This window comes from Zonotrichia albicollis, chromosome 7, assembly GCF_047830755.1.
Source record: "Zonotrichia albicollis isolate bZonAlb1 chromosome 7, bZonAlb1.hap1, whole genome shotgun sequence".
NCBI classification, from domain to species: Eukaryota; Metazoa; Chordata; class Aves; order Passeriformes; family Passerellidae; genus Zonotrichia; species Zonotrichia albicollis.
This window is the reverse complement of record NC_133825.1, coordinates 48498376-48518998: the sequence shown is the minus strand read 5'-3', so window position 1 is coordinate 48518998 and position 20623 is coordinate 48498376. Positions and strand designations below refer to the sequence as shown.

General features: G+C 45.0%; 1 protein-coding gene across 3 annotated transcripts in view; it reads right to left on the bottom strand.

Annotated features, from left to right (window-relative positions):
* Nucleotides 1-9222: 9222 nt before the first annotated feature.
* DOCK1 (dedicator of cytokinesis 1) overlaps nt 9223-20623 on the bottom strand; it is a 291813-nt gene continuing 280412 nt past the window's right edge. For all 3 annotated transcript variants that reach the window (XM_074545390.1, XM_074545392.1, XM_074545391.1), the window contains exon 52: nt 9223-12156. In XM_074545390.1, coding sequence (XP_074401491.1) covers nt 12061-12156 — 96 coding nt within the window. In that variant the 3' untranslated portion in view covers nt 9223-12060. The remainder of the gene's footprint in view (nt 12157-20623) is intronic.

The window sequence follows — 20623 nt, the reverse complement described above, 5'->3', positions numbered from 1 at the left end:
GTGCTCCAAGCCCCAATGTCCAGCCTGGCCTTGGACACTTAAAATTGCAATTTTTATTTTTTTTCATTCTGTTTTCCCTCTGCAATGAGCTGCAGGCCTTTGGATCAGCTCTGTTCAAAATCCCTGTGGAGGTGGCACTTGGGGACACGGGGCAGTGCTGGCCTTGGCAGTGCTGGCAATGGTTGGATTTAATAATTTCAGAAACCTTTTTCCACCTTAATTATTCTGTGATATTTTTGATGCATTTGCTGGGGCCATTCTGGGCCCACTGAAGCTCCTTTAATGCCTCCCATTATTTTCAGGGTGTGAAGAGTGAGGATTTTAGGTGGCATCAATGAGGTAATGAAATGTAATCATTAAAATGTCCTTCCCCTGCTTCTGCCAGAGCTCTTCAGCCACTGCTTTTCAGAAAAAAAATATAAAATTGGAGGGTTTTGCAGTTCCAGAGCAGGCCCTGTCAGGAGCAGCATCTCCCAGGGCAGTGGCAGTGAAAATAGCAAAAGTAAAATTTAAAATAGTTCATAAATACATCAGGGTTTGATTTAAGGTATTGTTAAGGGTTGGACTCAGTCTTTGAGGGCATTTCCAACCTTAAAGATTCAGAGATTCTGCATGGGAAAGCAAAGCTGGTATGAAAAACTTGGGGTTTCCATGGGTTTAAAACACTGGCACCAACATCTTGGATCCAAATGTTTAATTTTATTTACAGCAAGAAATCTTGCCTCTCCTGAGTAAGGAACTCACTTCGGGGGAGCAGCTTCAAATGAGACAAGAAAAAAATGTTTGAAGTTCTGAGGGCAACTTTGTTCTCAATTTTTTGTTCAAATTTGAAGTTCTTTTGGCAATTTTGAATCCATCAGCGACTCAACAGGTCCCTGATTCCTGGAGCAAGGAGCCCACAGGAGGCAGAGAAATGTAAAGCTCAGGTTTCTCTCCAGGAAATTCCAGTAACTTTTGCAAATGTTGGTTCAGACACTCCAAATTTTTCTTGGCCAATGTAACAGCAGGAGCAGCTCTGAGGGTGTTATCCTGTGTCAGGAATGGTGGGGCCATGAGGACTCGATGACCTTGAAGGTCTCTCCCAACCCAGTGATTCTGTGAATTCTGTGAAAATGATTGTTTGCACGCCCTCCCCACCCAAATTCTTCACTGATGATGATGATGGGTTTTGTCTTTATTGCCTTAGCCCTGGATTCACAGAATTCACAGAATGACCAGGTTGGAAGAGGCCTTCAAAATCATCGAGTCCAGCCCAGCCCCAACCCCTCAACTGAACCCTGGCCCCCAGTGCCACATCCAGGCTCTGTTAAACACACCCAGGGATGGGGACTGCACCACCTCCCTGGCAGCCATTCCAGAACTTTATCACCTTTCTGTGAAAAACTTCTTCTTAATATCCCACCTGTTAGGAGAACCTGATTTTCCAAAGCATATTTACAATTGGAATTAAAAATCCCAGCCATTCCAGGCTTGAGCGGGGTTTTTGATTCCTCTGCTCATCTGAAGGATTGAGAAGTTCCCTTCCAAGCCGAGGGGATGGAGCACACTCAGTGCAGCTGCTGAGGCAGAGTCTCAGTGAGCTGAGCAGTGATTATGTTGTACCCCTGGGCAATGAGGCTGTCATGGAATTTCCAAACAAGATGTGAGAATCTAGGACAGCTCTGCTGTTGGGTCACAGCGTTTGCTTGGCACTTCCCGTCCCTATTTTCCGCTTAGGGATGAAATCCCAACATTTCCAGGATCAAATCCTCCCCTGGCAGGGAAAAGATGCACAAAAAGCTGATTTGGGGAGGGCAGGCTGTGACAGCAGGATGGGTCAGACACAGGGCAAACCCAGCCAGAAATGAGAAGTGAAATGGGGAAAATGAGAATTTGTGGCTTTTGCTGCAACCCTGACCTCAGCTAATTACTTGTAATACACCAGCTGCAGTTCTGGATTGTTATAAAACAGCTGAAATTATTACTTGCTATAAAATATCTGAAGTTTTGGCTCTGTTGCCCACCCAGACCCTATGGAAACCTCAGGTACTGACCCATAAAGTCATTTTGGATGCACAGGAAGGTTCCTCCAGAAGAGAATTTTAAGCACCGGTTGCTTCCCATGGAGAAACCCATCCTGCCCTTCCCTATTTTTAATTTATCTCTTTTTTCCCAAATAAATTAATAAATAATTGTTTTTAAAACCCAAACAAAAAAAATAAAAATACCTGCAAAGGTTTGATCATATTTTAGTGGCAAAGATGAAACTCTGAGGTCACCTCTTTCTGCCCAGCACAGAGCAGAGCTGCCTGTAGTTATCCAGCAGGGACAGAATTCCGTAATTCCAGGCTTCATTGAACAAGGCATCATTGGGAAGTCTTGGATGACAAAATTGAACCCATTTAGGTGAAAATCCATTTCAATCTGGGTGTTCCCCTGGGTGTTCTGCTCTGCCAACCCTCAGGGACATGGAGAGCTCTGCAGGGACATTCAGGGGCTGGTGGGACTCCAAGCCTTGATCCAGGAAAAGTCCTGGAAAGCCACAAAAGAAGGAGATGCCGTGGAGGGCAAGGAGCAGGATGGGAAGCTGTAGAGAATGGAGGTGTCACCTTTAATCATCCACCCAGTAATTCAGTCCTCAGGCCAGGGATGGGATTTTCTCCTTCTTGGTCCTGCCCAAATCCAGGGATTTTGGGGGAGCATGGGATGAATTAGGGAAGAACCTGCTTTTCAAAGGGCTGAAAGTCCCACAGCTTTACCTGTGGCCCTTCCTCTAAATCCTTCTCATTTGGGAATGAGACAACAAAAATGTTTAAAACCTCCATATTAGGCTTTAAACAACCCCCTTAGAGAATTTTAAACAACACCCTTATAGGGTTTTAACCTCCCTTATAGGATTTTAAACAATCCCCTTATAAGATTAAAAAAAAAAAACAACCTTATAGGGTTTTAAACCCCCCTTATAGGACTTTAAACAACCTTCTTATAGGATTTTAAACAACCCCCTTATAGGATTTTAAACAACCACCTTGCAGGGTTTTAAACAACCACCTTGCAGGGTTTTAAACAGCCTCCTTAAAGGGTTTTTAACAAACTCAAAGCAAATCTGCACTCAAACACAGCTGCAGGAATTATAAAACAATCAGTTCAGGAATTATAAAATAAAAACTCGATTCAGGAGGCCAGGCTCTTGCCAGGCCATCAGCCAGGGGTGTTTTGCTGCCTGCAGCTCATTACAGTGAGGTTTGAGGGGCAGGCACAGACAGGATGAGGTAAAAGGGACAAGGATGAAGCTGGGAGGTCACTGAGGTGTTTCCATGGGAATGAAATGGCACTGGTCACATACATTTACATTTTTTTGCCAATATAGATATGCACAGCTATGCCATGATCTAAATCCAAATTCCTCAGATTGTTTCTTTTTTGGTTTAGATAAAGCAAAACCCACCAAGGCCAGCAAACACCATGTAACCTTGAGTATACAGTGCAAGGCCCAGCTGCCAGTACCAATTTCAGGGCACCTTTAAAGGTCCAGCTCCCATTTCCCTTTTAGATGCAAGACTGAGCAGAAAGAAGAAATTAAAGCACTTGTTTTAGGGGAATATTGTGTAGAAAATGTTGCCCTGAAACACAAGAACACTTCGCTCCCCCATCCAGAATCCAGAGGTTAGGGAACAGGGGTGCATTTTTCAGCTCTTTTTGCTGCTTTTATTTCCTTTCCTTCCCAATTTCCCTTTTTCACCCTTCCCAGCTGCAGGACTCAGGGAATGCCAAACACCCAGTGATTCCTCAGCAAACACAACAAGAGCTCCACGCTGCTTTTCCACCAGCTCTGCTCTTTTCTGGAGGTGCCTTCCCCTGCTCCATCCCTTTGTTTTAAGGGAGCAGAGAAATGCAGGCAGCGCTCATTTCACAGCTCAGCCACAGGTAAATTATCTGAGAGAGCAGCGCAGCACTTGGCTCCTCTCCCTTTCGTTTTTCTTGGTGTGAAAATCAAAAGCAATGGGCGCTCACTGATTTATGACTGCCAGCAGGATGGAGCACAGGGATCATTTGGTACCTGCCCAAATTCCTGGCTGGATCACAAAACCCCTTCCATGTGGTTTGAGGCTCCCTATAGAACAACTATTACTCATAAATGAGAGTCACTGAGCATAGTTAGAAGACTCCCTATTTCAATAAATTTGCGTCTCAAAAAAAATTTAAGTACAGATTTTTCATTTAGACCTCTACAAAGTACATTCTTTACCTTCTGATAACAAGACTGTGCATGTGCACATTGCACACACACACTGAGTTGCTTAAAACACATCCTTTGTTTTGAAAAAGCATCTTCACCCTCCCTGCCCAGCATGTGCATACATTGATGAACAAGTATGAACCAAGTGCCTCAGCTTGCTGGTATGAAAAACTTGGGGTTTCCATGGGTTTAAAACACTGGTGCCAACATCATGGATCCAAATGTTTAATTTGATTTACAGCAAGAAATCTTGCCTCTCCTGAATAAGGAACTCACTTTGGGGGTGCAGCTTCAAATGGGACAAGAAAAAAATATTTGAAGTTCTGAGGGCAACTTTGTTCTCAATTTTTTGTTCAAATTTGAAGTTCTTTTGGCAATTTTGAATCCATCAGGGACCCAACAGATCCCTGATTCCTGGAGCAAGGAGCCCACAGGAGGCAGAGAAATGTGAAGCTCAGATTTCTCTCCAGGAAATTCCAGTAACTTTTGCAAATGTTGGTTCAGACACTCCAAAGTTTTCTTGGCCAATGTAACAGCAGAAGCAGCTCTGAGGGCGTTATCCTGTGTCAGGAATGGTGGGGCCATGAGGACTCGATGACCTTGAAGGTCTCGATGGGAACCTCTGCTTCCCATCTGCACCAGCTTTTCAGAGGATAAAAATCCCTCCAGCCCCACATTTCCACTGGGAGAGCCCCTGTGGCTCCTGGGGTGTGTCCAAGCTGGAAGTGCCATTCCCAGACTGGATGAAGGCTCAACACCGATTTCTCTCCAGGATCTTTGATGGGAGGTTCGGAGGAGCTTTGTCTCTCTTCCCAAAGGTTTTTGTGTTTGGACTTGCACTTGTATTCCCTGCTCAAATGCTCCCACAGATCTCTGCCCACCTCCACAGGGACCACAAAGTGAGGAAACACACACACTTCTTTAAAAATCCCTTCATTTCTATTTATTTTTTTTTCCTATTATTTCCCTCTGTGGAGCAACTCAACAATAATGGGCTGCTTGGAAAAAAAGCAACAACAAATCTCTTTGCCAACTGTACAGAGTAATAAACTCATGGAAGGGAGTTTATAGCCAGTAAACCGAATATTATTGACAACCAGATCACAATAAAATGTAAAAAACATCTCATGACAGGCCTCCTGCAACACAAGCAGGTAATAAGTGACTAATCTTGTGAAAAAAAGGTGTTTTACTTTTAAATTTTTTCTAATTTATGGTTGACTTCTTTTGGATTTTTTATTGGTGAGCTTTGGAGCTCACGCAATTAAACGCAGGCAAACACATCTAATTTCCAGAGAAACAATAATTACAGCTTAACCCAACTTCCTGCCCTCTGCAGCGCCTTCCCCCCGTGCTGCAAGAACACGCTCCCCAACCCAGTGTTCATCCTGTTAAATTGGATGTTAATAAGTGGTTTTAGCTGCATAATTGATGCTGAGCTAAGGAGCGTTTTGCTCAGGCTGGAGCTGCTGGGGTTGTTTTACCTCTCCAAGAGTTGATCCCACGTGGAATTTGTGTCACACTGCTCTGGAACGGTGCCTGGATCCCTCTTCAATCCCACAGCCTCCTCCAGATCCTGCTGAGGAATTCTCTTTGCAGTCCAGGAGGGGTTTAATTCCTTTTCTGGGTTTTCTGCTGTCAGAGCAGGGATCTGGCACCGCTCGTGGGGAGGATGGAGAGGAAACTCCTTTGAAATTGGGATTGCAGCACTGGGAAAATGCAAGCACAGCATGGGAGAGTGGGAGAAATTTGGGAAGAGCAGCCAACAACAGGAGAATGCACCAAAAATGCTTCAATAAGAGCCAGTGTCACATTTGGGTTTGGTTTGTCTTTCTTCTTGTAAGGACTCCCTAAAATGTTGATGACAAATATCTCCTGCTTCATCTCTCTCATCCCTTTTCTATTTCTTTCTTCTACCTCCCATTTACTGTTAAATAAAATCAGAACTATTGACTCCCCATGGTCTCCTGAGCAGATTAATTGGGGCCGAGGAATCTCTCAATATTTGGATTTAACATCATCCCAAGGGGGTCAGGACGTGTCCCCAGCTCTGCAGTCCACAGCCACCTCCCTTTGCAGGGAAATGAGTTATTTAATTCAGCCACTTCCCTTTGAAGTGCTTGAATCCAATGCCACACACGTTGGAAATGAAAAATAAAAGTGTCACTCAACAGAGAAACACAATTTACAGTAATTATTCATGTCTGCGGAATACATATGAAAAAAAACCCAAGGGAAATTAAAAATCCCACAAATAGCCTCACAGGAGAACAGCTGGAGAGACCCCATACAATAACCAAGTATTTACTCTGATCCCCACCTTTCTGCATCCCCAAGAAGATGGCAAGCAGAAAATCAGTTTAGAGCCATGGAAAGTCCAAAAGGAGAATGAGAGGAAATGCAAATGTCAGCACGGCCAAACCTCACACTTCCCATTACTGCTAAAAACCAAGCAAGAGGAAAACCCTGAATTTCAGTGCTCACATCACTTGAGTGCTTGCTCTGTTTGCCACGGGGGAATCTCTAGACATGCTCCAATTCATTGGTTTATCACAGGCAAGGTGAGGACGGAAACTGGAAATCCTTACCTGGTTTGTGCAGGGGATGCTCACACCACATCACACTTCTGGCATGGGACGGTCCCCAAAAGGCCACAAGAATTGACAGGGAAAATGTTTAACATGAAGGAAGGAGGTGGAGACCTCAACCAGTCAGAGAAGTGAGATGTAACACATTAAAAATGTGTTTGATGTGCATGAATACACAGCTGCACCTGCACTCACATGGATCTCTATTCATATATCACAAATAAATACAATTCCACTGCAAATTTTTCATCCTTTGCCTTTGTAAAGTCACACAGAACTACAGGCAAGGTAAAGAAAAATGCCAATGTTGAGACAAAACTGAATTTTGAAGCATTTTTACCCTCAGAATTTGTGATATCATGGGAGACACTCAGTAATCATAAATGTCAATTACAGGAACCAGCTTGAGGAGTGACCTTTGTGTTGAGCTTCCCAGTGAAAATAAATGTGATTAAAAAGCAAAGAGCCCCTGTCCAACAAATCTTGGGTGGTTTTGTGTGGGACTGATCTGTGCACCTGTAAAATCTGTAAAATCCACTCTCACTCCCAGGCTGAGACTCAGGGAAATGGAACTGAGGAATCTCCTTTTATCCTGGCACTGTGAATTAACTTTCATTAAGTGAATTCAAGCTGCTTTTCAAGAAGTGAAAATTAGTGGCCACTGAAATTCTGTTTTTTCCACTATCCAGGAACTTGGCACCCCTGAATTCCTCTCTCAGGGAAATTTGTGTCACAAATTTCTGGTGTGAGCAGAGGGAAGTGAATCCCTGACCTGTCCCAAGTGGTGAAAACCTGGCCCCTGTGGAACCTGCCAATTCCCTGGCCAAGGTCTGCCATGGAAAAGATGGATGGGTCACTTTGTAACAGAAATATTGATTTGAATCAGGTCTGATGGGACCTTTGGTTGTGGAGGCCCTGGGAGGATAAAGAGGTGATAAATAAACCAGGTTATCCCAACCTCACCTTCTCCACATGCAGCTCAGGGCACGGGCTGGGGAGAGCAAAAGCCATTCAGGGATGAATTCCCACAGGAATGGGGAAGATGGAAAGGACGGGACATCCTACCACTGTAAAACTCAAATTTAAGTTTCTTTTCTGAATTGTTTCATAATGAGCCCTTCTGCATTAGCCCAGCTGTGTCCCAACACCGTGACAAAGAATTCCCAAGGCACTGGGATGCTCTGACTCCCAAAGGACTGAAAAGGAGAGAGCAAACCATGAGAAATAACAACATTCCCGGGATTGCCCATTCCTGGGATTGCCCACTGCCTGTGAGCAATCAGCTGCTGGCTTTGCTCAGGTGTGGTTTTACCCCAGATCCATCCTGGGTTCGGCACAAGGCACAGCTCAGGAGCTGTCAGATTGTACAAGGGTGACAATTCAGCTCTGAGAGGCTGATTTTCAATTCCCAGGCTCAGCTTGCATATTGGTCAAACACACACACACAGATGAGATTTGGAGTTGGTGCTGTGAGACCGATTTGGAAGTGCAGCTCTTGTTTGAGGAGTCTCACAGGGCTGAAATGGAACACTTGCACGAGCACAGGAATTTTGCCAGGGACGTGGGAAAACAAACACATTATGAGAAATACAATTTACAGGCATCCACTGAAAGGTCAGTGGGAAAGCTCCTCCCATCCTTCAGGCAGCAAATGGAACAGAAAAGAGGAAAACTCACCCAGCATCCCAGCACGAGCAGCAGCAGGAGCAGCCTCTAAAGCAATCCTCAATTAAATACAAGATTTATAGAATTAGAGTTGCAATATGTTATTGATTGACTATGGCTATCTCATTGACTGCAGCCAAGAATCCTTCCCTGCCTGCTCCTCTCGAGCAGAGATTACAGGAACAAAACAAAGAGGGAATTGAGATCCAGCAGTAAATCCTGAGACACTCCAGGAGCTGATTTTACAGCAAGGAAAAGTGTGTTTGTTTGATCCAAAGTGACACCTTGGTTTGAGGCAAAAAAATGAGAATATGTAATTGACCACAGGAGCCACTTTTTATGAGAAGGGCAATTTTTCTGCCTCTGTAACAACAGTGTTGTTTTACTGCTGTGTAAAGTCACTTCTGCTTGCAACTTGCATCGTGTAGCAGGTACCTGAGGTGGAAAATATTACATAAAACTCATCTGTTTTCTGAAGCATTCACTTAGAGATACCCAAGCCATCGTTTTGGGCATGGACAGCACACAGGGATGGATGTTCTTAGTGCTGATGGGTGTTTTAGCTCCAACCTGCAGGGACAACCACAACAGCACTGTAAAAGATTTCAGTTTTCTCTTGAGTTCTCCTCCTCAACTGTCCTGAAAACAAGAAAGTGTATACACAGCCTTCTACTTAATGCACTAGTTCCCAAAATTCTGCAGTAAGGACTAAAATCACCCAGAGAATATATTCATTTTTCTTAGACAGGCTTTTAAAATAATAGTTTATTTTTTTGAGTCAGTGGTATATTTAAAAACAATCTACTGTAAGAGTAAAAAGATTGTAGATAATAAAAAAAACCAAGTGTGATGACAATAAAAAACCACTAGAATACAAAGTTAGTTTCCTTCCTCCCTCCCAAACCCCCATCCCACCAGTCTGATATTTCTCAGAGTTTAATATCTGGAAAAAACCCCACTTTTTGTCTTTCCTTTACACTTTCAGCAATTAAGAAATTAAGAATACATAAAGCATTCTTTGCAGGCACATTAATCATTATGACGTGAAAAGCAGGCACCATAAAAATTAAAACATTCTAAAAACCATCATATATACAAACACTGTACAGAATGATGGCACAAGGACAAAGTGATTCCGCTCAGTTCATCCTAATCCAATGTGAAATATTACACAACAGAGAAAGGAAAAAGCTCTTCCCGTTTCTGTATTCAACACTTAGGTTCAGAATGACCAGGAGTCTCCTCTCTGCCCGCTGTTTTCTCTGCCATATCCTCGTTGGCAGCTCCAAGGTTGTTGTTTTCCCCTCATGGACACCCCAGCTGAATGGCAATGGCAGTGGGTGATCACCAATGATTTTACAGAGCCCATTGATCACAGATCATCCTCAGCTGGGAGGGACCCTCAGCTGGACATTGATCCAGCTCTTAGCCCTGCACAGACACCCCAAAATCCCACTGAGAGCAGTGGCCAAACCCTCCTGGAGCTCTGGCAGCCTCAGGGCTGTGCCCATTCCCTGGGCAGTGCCAGCACCCTCTGGGGATGAACCTTTCCCTAAATCCAACCTAACCCTGCCCTGACACAGCTCCAGCCATTCCCAGGCTCCTGTCCCTGATTGTGACAATGAATTGTGGCATTTCCCTCAGCAGGATGCTGCTGACCCACCAAGGCCTCCCCTCAGCCTCCTCTCCTCCAGCTGAACGTTCCAAGTGCCCTCAGCTGCTCCTCACACGGCTCCTCCTCAATCCCTTCCCCTTGGACACTCTCTAACAGTTAAATGTTTTATTTATATTGTGACTGGTGCCAGCCTGGTGCCACCCCAGTCACTGTCACCCACCCTGAGCCAGCTGCTCACCCATCCCATGATGTGTTCCTCCAGCTGTAGGATGGACATTTTGTCCAAAAGCATCCTGTGGGAGATGTATCAAAAGCTTTGCAGAAGTCCAAGAAGATTCCATCTCCTGGTTTTCCTGGATCAGCCAGCTGGGTTACCCTGCTGGGGTAAAGAAGGAAATTGGGTTCCACAAGCAGGACCTTCCCTCATGGAGCGGTGCTGGCTGTGACCCATGACTGGCTGTGACCCATTGTCCTCCAGGTGTTTCCAGGACCTCCCAGAACAATCTTCTCCATTATTTTACTGGGCCTGTAATTTCCAGGGTCCTCCTTCTTGCCCTTCCTGAAAATCAGGACAACATTCCCAGCTTCCATCAGCTGGGACCTCTCTGGATTCCCCAGACTGCTCAAAAACCATCAAGAGGAGTTTTATGATGGCATCAGCAGCTCTTTGAGGACTCTGGATGAATCCCATCAGGGCCCATAGATTTGCAGGAACTCAGCTGGGGCTGCAGATCCTGCAGTTTCAGCCTGCTGGGAGTTGATCATTGCCACAGCCATGGTCCTCCAGCTCAGGGCACTGGGACCCTCTCGGTCTGTGACCCACACTGAAGACAAACAAGGGATGTGTTAAACACCTCTGTCTTGTCCCTGTCCCTGTTTGTGAGGTGCCCATTCCCACCCTAGAAGGGGCTGATGACATTTTTACACTGCCTTTTGCCATTGATATATTGGAAAAAGACTCTTTTTTTGGTCCCCAACTGTTCTGGCAGCTCCAGATGAGCTTTGACCACAGGAGTTTTCTCCCTGTGGTGGGGAGCTGCAGCTCTGTGCTGTTCCCATGCCCCTGACCTTGCTTCCACTGGCACACACCTTCCTTTTCCACCTGATATCCAAGAGGAGATCCCTGTTCAGCCAAGCCAGCTCTGCTTGACTTCCAACATTTGGGAATTGCTGCTCCTGTGCCCTTGGGAGGTGATGTTTAAAAAGGGACCAGCACTGATGGACCCCAGCACCTACAAGAACATTTTCCCAGGGGACATCACAAATTCCCTGAGCAGCCTCATGGTCAGAGGGGAGGTTCTGCTGGCACTTTTCCTCCTCTCACCAGAGGTTTTAAACTCGATGGCATCGTGGTCACTGTGGCCAAGACAGCCCCAAATCCCCACTGTGCTCATTGCAATCAGGTTATTTGTAACACAGACCAATTTCACAAATCAGCGGTGTCTGATTTATAACCCTGGGCTAAAATCCCTGTTATTCAGGGAAATCCTACAGCAGCTTCACCTCACTGGGAAACCCCCTCTTGCCCTGAATTCCAAGTGAATATTGTCATAGATTCCTATATACACTGAGATTAGATACAAAAACTCTGCTCATTTGAAGCTCCAGAGGTACCCAAAACCTTTAGGTACAACATTTCCAGCTCTCGTTTTGATCTCCACGTTCAGCTCTGTGCCTGGCGTTATCCAGAAGCAGGGAGAAGGTTTAGGAAGAGGGTTCTGTCAGTTGATGGAGTTCCCAAGTCTCAAGTAGAAATCCAGATTTCTTTCAAGTCATGGGAGGGAATGACCCCAAAAACAAGGGGATGTAGTGTTGGGTCCGACACACGGCGAGAAATGGATTTCTTACGGAGTTACCATTGCACTAAATGTTAGATACTGCACACCTGAATGAGGTAAACATTATAGACCATAAAATACTTAGGGAAATGAATTGTTACAGCTTGATCTTTGGAAAATAACCCGCTTCCTTCTTCACTGGACAATCCCAGAGTCAACAGACGTTTGCTTCCGCGTCGTCTTGGGAGGCGGCGGCGGCGGAGTCTTGCTGGGCAGAGGAGGAGGCAGGTGCTGGAAAAAACCAATTTGGGCAGGTCATGTTAGGAATGAACAGAATTCTGCAACGTTTTTGAGTCATCTCTGAGTGCAAGAGGCAGCAGGTGGGTCTGGAGCGCTCTGGCTCACAGAAACCTCTCCCTGCAGAATTTGCTGCGAACACAGAACGCTCTCAGCCATTACTTTTAAATATAACTTTGACTTTTGACAGTGAAAAAAAATCTCTCAGGAGTTCAGGATTAATTAGCTCAATATTTAAGGGAAAAATCTTTTGAAAGCACTGGAGAAGTTTATAATTCCCCACTTTATATCATGATAGGATATTGATTTCTTGGTCTGTATCGATTGCCCTCAGCCTCTAGGCACTCAGAGCTTAAAAACCAAGCTGAAGCAATGGCTTCATTGCTTTTCCATTATGTTTTGGATTTTGCACAGTTAGAACAGAAATATTAAAAAAAAACAAACCAAGAAAGGAACAATTTAAAATCATTTAGAGAGATAAGCAACTCACAATTTACTATTACACACAGAGTTATAATTAAAATATTCCAAACAGAAATGCAGAACGTTCAAATATGCGTATTTTAAATCACTTTACATATCTCACAACAGAAAAGCATCCCCAGTCAGAATCACCAGCTAATTGGACAAATTAAAAAAGCCATTATGGAAATTAAGACCTTTTTTCCCTAATGTTGAAACCTACAAGTGATAAAATCTGTTGCAGAAAGAGCTGGAGCGCAGCGCAGTTTGCAGGCAGGTTTTCCCAGATTTTGGCAGTGCAGGCAGCACAGGTTTCCCAGAGGCTGTGCTGCAGTGTCACAGCTCATCAACCCTGCTCTGCCTTTGTTTTTCCCTCTGATTCTCCCCCAGTCCCCAGTCAGGGCCGTTTGTTTCCCTCCAAGCCCAGTGATGCTTTCCCAGCTCTGTTCCTGTCCTGCCTCCCCCAGCCCTGCACCAGCTGCTGGCTCCACGCAGGCACAGCCTGAGGAGCTCCAGCTCTGCCCAAATTCCTTGGCCACCTCTGCAAGAAGAGCCCAAGCAGCTGCAATGCCTCAGTGCTGGACAGAATTCCTGGTGGTTTGGCAGGATCAGGAAGATCCTGGTACCTGAACAAGTGAGAAACCCCGTGGAAGTGCACAGAACCAAAGCCGGTCCTTTCCAAAGCTATCCAGGGATGCTGTCCCAGAAAGGAGAGAGGCTCAGGGTGATGCCAGGACACCTCAGTCCCTCCTGTGCTCAGAGCAGCTCCTGATGCTCCTGCAGTCTCACGACTGGGAGTTTTCAGAGCTGAGTAAGAGCAGAAGAAAAACGACCTGTAAGGTGACTAAACACGCTCTCCCAAGCAGGTTTGAAGCCAGCATGGAGTTACAAATCTGAGATTTCACCAGACAGTTTTACTGACCACAGGCTAAGGAGAAAGCAGGAATGCAAACTGGCTGAGCCAGGCAGGCTGGATCTTCGCTGGAATCTCTTTCCTGTACCCTGCCTGGACAGCACCACTTCCCACTCCATTTTACACCTTTCCTTATTCCTCCCAGGCAAAGGAACAGGGATCCCAAACCATCACCAGTGAGCCATGCCCTGAGCTTGTCTCTCCATTCTGCTCCATCCACTCTCCATTTCCCAGCCCCTCCAGCAGCACCACTGCTCTTTCTGCCTGCTCCCAGCCTCCTCCTTGGCTTCAAAATGCTCTCTGGCACCTTGAAAATCCATTGGGATTGCTCTGCTGCTGAGGTGACACTGGACTGGATGATTTTAGTGGCCTTTCCCACCCTAAATGATGCCATGATGTGTCCGATTTTCGGCTGTTTGGAGGGCCTGGAAAGGCCCGGGGTGGCCTTGGGGCAGCCCGCGTATCAAAGGACGAGAAGAGGCTTCAGTTCTTCTTTCGGTTTTTATGTTTATTAATTGTTTATCTAAAAGATTTTCTCTCGGCCCGACAGAGCTCTGCTCAGCAGTCAGCCATGAGCACACTGTGCTGCCCTCCGGGCGGTCACCTATCTTTATACCCATTGTTACGTGTACAATATTTATCATTTTTCCCCAATACCTTTTATTCTTATTGTCCGGTGCACTTTCAGTAATGACCAATCCCAAAGTGCCACCATCACCACAGAAGATGGAGGAGAAGAAGAAGAAGAAGGACAGGACACGCCCCAATTCCTCCATCTTACTTCTCTAAACCCCCCTGTACAGAAATCCTAAACCCTGTGTCTCACTCTCTAATTAACGAATCCCTTCACCATTCACCCCGGTGAAACCCTCCTATCCTCATACAGGTGTCGTCTCCTGTGTAGGATCAAAGTCCAGCCACCAGACACTTCTGGAACATTCCAGGACTCCCGAGCCCCCCAAGGGTGGTCTCGGTGACACCTCAGTCCTGAGGTGCTGAGATCCCACAATGATGTCCCACAGCAGGCTCCAAATGGGCACTGCTTGTTCCCAGCTTCCAGGGGGACACGACAATCTCTGAGTCAGAAGAGTCAACAGATTAATATGAAAGGCAGATAAAATAAGAATTTAATTTTTTTACTACACGCAAAACTGAAGATTTTGTTTGGTTTTTAATTAAAATGCCACTGCTGATCTGCCTCTGAAGTGTTGCAGCCAGAACTATTAAATATTTCTTCTACCTGAGCAAATCCACTCTTAACTCGGCGTGTTAACTCCTGAATTCCTGCTAAGGCACCTGAATAAATGTCAATTGGGATCTGAAGATTCCAAAACCTTTGAAAACCTGCTTAATCACAGAACTGTGTCTGGGAAAGCTCTGGGAAATGCTGGTGGTCTGCAGAACATGAACATCTCATGGAGCTGACATTCCCTTCAAACTCCATAAACCACGTGCCCCTCAAAAACACAGCACAAAATAGAAAACTTTCCTCCCTGCTTTGCTCTCTTTAACTTCATATTCATCACCAGGAAAAAACCCGCCAACTCTGCTGATAGCATCATTTGTGCAAATCCATTTTGAATTTAAATAACACTCTATTGGCAATAATTCTCAATTCAATTAGATCAAAGGCATTTCTCAACCAAATGAGCCCCTTCATATTGATCAGAGAACAATCAAATCAGCCCTGAAAACCTGGTTCTGAAAAGCAGAGACAATGCAAATACAATGAGAAGAAGCTAAATATATATGCTATAAATAACAAGCTCAAAACCTACCCGAGCTCAGATTCTGCAAGCAAATTAGGCAGAAAGAAATAGCAGAGATAGGTAGATAATTATTATAATTGAATTTACAATTTCCATTAGAAAGTCGGATAAATTTAGCACTTGTTCATTTATATAATAAGCTCCCAATGAATATATTAAGTAGGATGTGTAATGCTGGTTGGGGTGACACTGTTGGGGATTTTGCAAGACAAAACATTCCATTATGGAGCTGGGGCAACTCCAAAGCATCACTCCCAGGGCTGATCCATCCTTCCTTTTATCCAGGACAGAAGAAATTCAACCACATTTCCTCCCTCCCTTTAACACCACGCTCACAAAAACCATTATCAGGCTTATAAAGTTCATCTGTGCTGTGCTTCCCCTCAGAAACTTTGCAATAAAAATAGAGTTTGCCTTGATTTTGTGTTTAATTAAGACTCTCTTTGCTGAGTTGGTGTTTATATCTCAGTGGTTAATTGTGATCCTGACTCTTCCCTTTCCTTCCTGACAAACTGACAGAGGCTGCTGCTTCACATCCCAACCTATTTTGGGCAGAATCCTTGACTCAGGGGTACCTCAGGGGAAGCAGAAACCTTATGTAAAAGGCACATCTGCAACACAGAAACAATCTGTTCCTGCTGCTTCAGACATGAAATTGCTCCCATTTGTTTGCTGGGTTTTTTTTTCTTTCCCTGATACAGAAAAGAATCAAGTTTAAAAACATTTGTCTGTCTACTCTTACAGAGAGATATAAACTGCACTCCACCAGGCGTGTTCAAGATGTAGTAAAAATCAATTACAGAAGATGAGAAAATGCTTTTTTTAAAATTTTTTTTTTCTGCTACTCTCAAGCAGCAAAATGAGAGACGAGTTGTGTTTTGTTCATAGAATACTGTTAAAAGAAGCAACTACCAAAAAATCAAACAGGATTTGACTCTCCAAAAGGGTCCTTGTGGCACTGCATGAGATTTCTTCCTGTGCAAGGGACTCTTTGAAATTCAGTGGTCATTGACAGGACACGCTCTGGAGATCCAGGGAGAAGCACTTTGGTTGGAAGAATTAAGGGATCTAATTAGGTCAGAAGCAGCAGAAATGGGATGTAAATAGACCATCAGCCACCCAGGACTGTGAAAATGTTTCAGACACTGAGTTGTTCCTTCAGCACGGAGCTGAGGTGCCTGACAACAACGTGGTTATTTCATATCTGCAATGAAAAATAACATTTGAGTGTGAGGCTCTGGCAGAATAACTCTCCAGCAGGGAGAACAGCCCAACTCCACTAATGGCAGCCAAATTACAGACAGTTTAAGCTAATTGGCTGTTTGACCCAGGGAGCAAAGTTCTGTGCAAAATCCAGCAGGTAACTGATGGGAAATGACTGTTTAGCCCCTGGTTCATCCATCATCTATTAGAGACTCATTTGACTCTGTGGCACAGCCATTACCTGTCCTTGCTGGGGTGCCCTGGCACCAGGGAGAGGAGCTGGAAGGGCTCTCCTGCAGAGATGTGGGAGATGTGTGCTCCCGCCCCCAGCCCCTCACAGGGAACGCAGAAATGCCTCAAAATGGGAAACAGGGAATTGCTCCAGGTCACAATCCCAGAGCAGATCAAAAGGGCTGCTCTGCTCTGAGCCAGGCTGGAGAGCTGGGGGTGCCCACCTGGAGAGGAGCAGCTCCTACCATCTTAAGATGATGCTCATCAACATCTTAACCCACTGAAGAGTGAGGGACTGGCACAGGAGGAAGGGCTTGCAAGGTTTCCCATCCCCAGCAGGCAAAAACAATGATCAGATAGCAAATAAACCCTGTAGTGTAATTTGTTTTTTTCTTCTGGGTACATTGTCCAAAGGCTCCTGGAGCTCTGGCAGCCTCGGGGCTGTGCCCATTTCCTGGGGAGCCTGGGCACTGCCAGCACCCTCTGGGGATGAACCTTTCCCTGAAATTCCCCATTCCCTGGGGAGCCTGGGCAGTGCCAGCACCCTCTGGGGATGGACCTTTCCCTGAAATTCCCCATTCCCTGGGGAGCCTGGGCAGTGCCAGCACCCTCTGGGGATGAACCTTTCCCTAAATCCAACCCAACCCTGCCCTGAGAGAGCTCCAGCTGCCCTGGCTCCTGTCCCTGCTCCCAGCCAGCAGAGATCAGGGAGGAGCTGTAGGCTGCTGCTGCAAGCCCTCAAGGTGTGCTCCCCAATTCCTGCTCCTCCATGGCTCCAGCTGCATTGCCAGCCTCTCTCTCCCTGTCCACATGAGGACAACACATTTGCTGAAGCCTTTCAGGTCAGTTTTTGCTCACTGCAGCTGCTACAAGAGAGAATTTCCAGCACTGCAGCACCTGCATTGCAACACATGAAAAATCCCCCTGGGTTGTGCCTTCTGTGTGTTAGATGTGAGTTTATCATCCAGTTTGATCCCAATGAGCAAGGAGAATAATCCCCATACAGCAGAGTCAGGCCAGGGCTGTTCTGCTCCTCGCAGGCTTCAGCCATCCCCACGTTCCACCTGTGCAGGATTGATGGAGATGTTCCCATCCCAACCATTACCCCATGCTTAGCAAGTGTTATAGCCAATATTAGCAACCCAAGTGCTCCTTTATCTATTTTCTTTGAGCTCCCTCCCTGCTCTGAATACTAAGCAGGAGGCTGATTTGTATGCAAGGGTGAGGATGAGCCCATAAAGAATGATAAGTGCCTAAAGGAATCCCTTGATGTAATAATAATCCTTGCAGGAGTCGTAGATTTCTCTTTTTTTTTTTTTTTATGTTCCCATATATTATTAAGGACATTTTTAGCAGAACAAATCACAGGGAGCAAGAAAATATCTATAAAGGTCTGAGAGTTAAGAAGGAGTAAGGGACAATCAGGAAATTGCTAATGAGGTGATCACCTGGATTAAAGACTTCAGGTAGGCCAAGGTAACACTGGACTCTGAATATCTGAGATTGCTGTCTCAAAAATGACATTACTGCCTGCAGTTTGACTTGGAGCATCTGATCCCTTTCTGGCTGCCTGCTTTTAGTTCACTACAGCACTTTTCTTGCCTTTCATAACCCACTGCAAGACAACCAGAGTGAAAAACACAATCATTCCTCACACAAGGAGATATTTCCAGTTTAAAAGCTACTCAGATAATCTTATCTCTAATAGGTTTTACTGATTTTTCCTCACTGATACAACGGCAGTGTAATTTAAAAGATGATCAGTTTACCAGGCAGAGAATTATCCAGTTATGAATTATGGAGCTATTTGACCCATGAAACATAAGTCATTAAAACTGTGGAGTGGGATTTAATCACGGCAGCAATGAGAATTTACCCATCTGATCTTTCATGTCCAGCATTACTCATTTTCTTGATGTTCTTTAAAAGCTTCCTTCCTACCAGCCTGATGAAATAAAGGCACAGAGCGATTGTTATAAGATTAGAAACCTTCTCCAAAATCAATCCTAAAGCTAATACAGAATCACAGAATGTGCTGAGGTGGAGGGGACGCACGAGGATCAGTGAGTGCCACTGTCCCTGCACAGGACAGGTGGCTCTGGGACAGAGCCTGCAGATCCTTCTGCCAGGCTTTGAAACCACATTCCATGGTCTTGGAAAGCTTATAAAAACACAGATGCTGGAAAAAATTGTGGGCAGTTAGATAAGAAGATGTAGCTTGTATCTGATTGCATTTCTGAGCTATTAAATCCTGATGCCCTTCAAGACCAGATGTTAAAAAATGGGCTCTGTTCCTACAGAGACAAAATGTAGTAAAAAAATGAGAGGAGCCTGAGCAATCAAGACTGGAAAGAGGAAAAATATTAAGAGCTGAACGAAACTTTGCAAAAAACCACGGGAGCATGTTGGTACCATATTTCTGAGCTCCCATTTAATGATGTGGAGATGCTGCTTGTGGCAGGCACAGGAGCTGCACAAGGTCACAGAGCAAATCAGGCTGAGTTATCCCAGGTGTGGGCTCCCAAAACCACACCCCCATGGCATTTGGGAGTCATACAAAAACTAAAAACATCCATCCCCAGAGTGGAAACCCCTTCCAAAAGCCTCACCAGTCAGGAAAAAACCCCTGGCTGCCAGGATTTTATTTCTTAGCATTGTTACTTACTTTTTAGCTAAAATTTGAACTCAGCAATCCTGAGCTACCAGCACAGCCTAAACCTTACAGTACATCACACAAAGTGAATTTAGTACTCTGGAGTTTATGCAGGAAGGAGCTGAGGAAAAGTGAATCCTAATGTGAATTTCTCAGCTTCCTTCCTGGGGATGGATTCCTCAGACAAACCTCCTGGCAGCCCTGCTGCACGTTCTGGAATTTTCCACTTAGAGGGCTGTGTTCAGGACAAATGAGAGCTGGCCCCTGAGACAGGTGTTGGGGAAATGGGTTATAAGGTTGGAGGTGCAGTAAAGTTTGATGGAAATGAGAGGAAAAATGAAAATATTGACTAAAATGATCCAGCCATGGGGAACAGCTATGGAAGAGAGGATTGGAATAGAGAATTTTCCAGTATATGCAAATAAAGAGTAAAACATGGTGTTTTGAATATCTCTATTCTCACTCTTAAAGCTAGTTCTCTACCTGTATTTTTATTTTACCATTCAGCCTGAAATGGTGAAACAATTTAAAAAAAGTCAGTTCCTGCAACAACAAAGGCACAATTTCAACCGTGGAAAAGCTGACTCGTGCACTGGGACAATCTGTGTTAGACACAACTCTTCCAAAGGGTCAAACCAAACTCCTGCCTGATTCTGCTGAGATTTCTGCATTTCTGACACCATGACATTTGCTGGAAAGCAAAGTACTCCACAGAATTTCAGAGGGATCCTGGATGACACCTCTGCAAACCAAAGTTCTGCTGGGAAGTTTCCCACTGAACATCTCAGTCAAAATTCAGCATTTCACAGTCAAAGAAAACTTGTGGCTTTGTGGGGTCTCACTGCCCTACTCTGATATGATTGGTAATAAATTCAATTAATTTCCCAAAGTCTGGACTGTTTTGAGGGCAAGGGGTGAGTGATCTCTCCTGTCCTTATCTCATCCCATGAGACTTCCACTGTATTTTCTCTGCCTGCCCAGCTGAGGAGGGGAGTGATGGAGCATCTTTGGTGGGCACCAGCCAGGATCAACACTCCACACCCCATTAAATGTTTTTTTTTTGCCCATAGAGAAAATAAAAGGCATTTCTCAAAAGTGCTGCTTTAAAGAAAAGGACCACATCATTTCTAAAAGCTTCCAGCTACAGGAAACAAAGCTGAAAAAGAGAATTTTCCTCAGAAAGCTGCAAACCCTGTTGGTGATGAAGAGTTTCTGAGCTCCTTGCCTCAA